The sequence below is a fragment of the Naegleria gruberi genome (genome assembly GCF_000004985.1).
Source record: "Naegleria gruberi genomic scaffold NAEGRscaffold_617, whole genome shotgun sequence".
NCBI lineage: Eukaryota > Heterolobosea > Eutetramitea > Acrasida > Naegleriidae > Naegleria > Naegleria gruberi.
In genome coordinates this window covers 1-3081 of record NW_003162936.1, presented here as the reverse complement: position 1 = coordinate 3081, position 3081 = coordinate 1, and the positions used below count along the sequence as shown (strand labels likewise).

The following is a 3081-nucleotide window of genomic DNA, read 5'->3' as shown; positions in this document are numbered from 1 at the left end:
TTGATTTTTTACGTCTCTTGTATCGTAAAGACCTGAGAGACGAGGTCTACAACCAGTAAGTTTCGGTTCAGCGTTTAAGTGTTATGGGTTGACGCTAAGTGGTTGGTTAGACTGAGCCTGCCTGTGGTAGGCAGAGAGGTATTTCCTGTTAATAGTGAAGCCTGCATTGGGACGGTTGTACCACACTGAGTTCTTGTAGCAATTTTCCAAATAAATAGCTAGTGCTTTGTAGACTTCTAGGGCCACATTCTTAGGTATTCTTTTGCGCTTAGACCAGTTAAGCCAGTCATTACGGGAGCAACGACCATCAAATTCTATCCTAAGTTGAGAGGATTCTGAGATATCAGGAGGGAAACGAATCTTGTTAAGGCTAAATTTCTGGGAGATAGCGTCCCATGTGGCATACAGTTCATCCTTTTCAGGATTGCATTTGGGACAAGTTTGGAATACGTGGGTCCAATCTTCCTTGACATTACATTTGTCACAAATACTGTCGTTACCTAGTAAAATTGAGTGGTGGAGATTAAAGTAGAGGAGTCTTTGCTGATAATAAGACAAGAGAGAGTTTCTCCAGAAGGAGAGAGTGCTATTATGCCAATTATAGTCATTGTCTAATTGGCCCAACTTATTAATAATTTTCTTGGATCGCTGAGTTTCAATGATAGCATTTCTAAGGTTGGCCTGCTTAATACCAAAGAAAAATCTCTACTAAGCTATTTCAAAATCTGAAACTGTTTTAAATTTATTTGAGATACCTCTAGAAGTAAATGAATCTAGTCAGTAATAGTGCTGGTTTGATAATAAATATTGTGACGATAAGGAAATACTGTTATTAAAGGGATGAAACTTGGAGGGATGATTCTACACATCCATTGGAGCATCTTCATGATATTGGAATGATGTTCCGATATTGTACATGACAATTACAATGCTATTGAAGAAAGTAATAATGAAAATGTTATATATTGTCAAAATAAATAGTACTACTAGAAGAAAGTTTTTGATTTGGTCAAGTAGATGATGAGGTATGGTCCATGTAGCAACTAATGGTGGTCAATTTTGCCAATTTACAAAATGTTTCGATATCCTGTCGAATGAATCTGCTGTTTGTTCCAATGGAAACGGAAAATGTATACAATTCGATATCTGTCAATGCCTTCCAGGTTATGTTGGAATGAAATGTGAATTTCCAACATGTTTTAATTTAAATTCAACCAATTCTAATATTTGCTCAGGAAATGGAAATTGTTTTTCTCCAAATAATTGCTCATGTTACGATAGGTTGGGTTTGGATCCCATGTCAACCCCTATTTATTAAGCTTTTCTCCTTAAATACATTAACAATATATATCACAAATGATGTCAAAAGATGGTGATTGTAATGGGGCACAATATACGGCTGATGTGAAATTGTTAAATATTTATATATATCAAGTTATGATGGTGGCTAGTGGTAATAAAATCACTTGATCAAAAGTATTTTTGTCGCTTGATCAAACCGCCAAACGCGCGGAAAAGTTAAAAATAGATTCAAGTTGATGTGAAAATGGCTCAGAATCGAAAGGATTAACAAAGCTTACTACTATATTGGAAGTGAAAGTGCCATTTGGCACTCACTTCCATCAACTTTATCACAGAAATCACTCTTGAAACATAAATTGTACTAGAACGGATGAATAACATACTGGTGTTGGAATTGATCAATAACTCTATGAAATGACTGATATGGAACGTAAACTTTCTTCTAAGGTAAGTTAGTGGAATTTAAGATACTGAGCCATGAATGTGAAACTTTCTCAGATTGTTCTCCTCATCTAGGAGAGTGTATTCATATTTGATACTTGTATGATATTTTGAAAAATAAATGAGATGGAGTATATTCTATATGTTGAAATATGACAATTTGACAGATTGTTATTATTATCATATTGAATTCAATTCTAAAACATTAAAATTGATTCCAGTTGTATAATAGTGTGACTAAATGTATCTGGTAAAGTTACATGATGGTTGAATGTACTTTCGCTGAGATAGAGTGTACACTTGGATATAATCACTATTGACATTGAACATTTACTGATTGACTGAATTAAAGTATCATGAATTGTTTTTAAACTTGTATAGATGTATATACATGGTGTACAGAATGTGTGTTATCAGTTCTAGACTAATTGCATATAAAATAAGTGAGTTGGAGCATAATCTTTGATTTTATGTCAAAGTTCTATAGTAAAATGATAGAGTTGACAACTCAATATCTACTGAGCCAATACTCATGAAATTGATATTATATGCTAATTAGAGTGTCTACATATCATGGTATCAATTTCAGTGAAAATGGAGTTGTTTCTATATCCTTCAGATTTCCAGCCATTCCCTTGAAATATCACCATGTACTATCTAACGGATGTATTTCTTGAAATGAAATTATATAATTTGATGAAAGTCCACTTTATTTGAGATGTGGAACTCGATATTATCATTTATTTTGAGATTGGTAACTTTTCCTATAGTGTCATCCTTAATTGTCTTAATTGACTAAAAGAGGTCAAGAAGAGATTTCAAAACATAAAATAAATTATATTTTCGAGATGTACTATTGATTTCCAATCGATTGATATGTATTTTGTTGATTGAGGATTTGGTTCTCTATATTCAAGATTTCCTCCTGATCTTCAAAGTCAACCTTGATATTTCACCCTTTACCTTACTGAAAGATGGAATGTTCAACAGAATGTCTGAAAATTGATCCACATACGTTGTTTGAGATGTATAACATGATGGTAAAGTTGCATAGAGTGATCATTTTCCAGATTTTCATCCATGTCCACAGTTGACTAATTGGTATGATAGAGTTGAAATCATGAACATGAAAGTGAAAATAAACTTGATTTTCTATCTCTACTCGTAGAGTGAAGCATTTTCATGTATATATTGTTGGTTGAAGTGATGTATTTGATAGAGTTGGTGTGACTTGTCTTTCCTTAAAGTCAACCATAAAATATCAACATTTACCTTCCCATGATACCATTTCTGATTATTAAGACATGAAATTGAATTCTATATCATTATATATCATGT

General features: G+C 33.0%; 1 protein-coding gene across 1 annotated transcript; it reads right to left on the bottom strand.

Moving 5' to 3' along the window:
- Nucleotides 1–81: 81 nt before the first annotated feature.
- On the bottom strand, nt 82–2825 carry NAEGRDRAFT_54910 (uncharacterized protein; the record flags this gene model as incomplete). The annotated part of the gene is made up of 2 exons (XM_002668140.1): nt 82–500; nt 2759–2825. 2 exons carry the CDS (start codon nt 2823–2825, stop codon nt 82–84), a joined length of 486 nt encoding a protein of 161 aa, XP_002668186.1.
- Between the last annotated feature and the right edge of the window lie 256 nt (nt 2826–3081).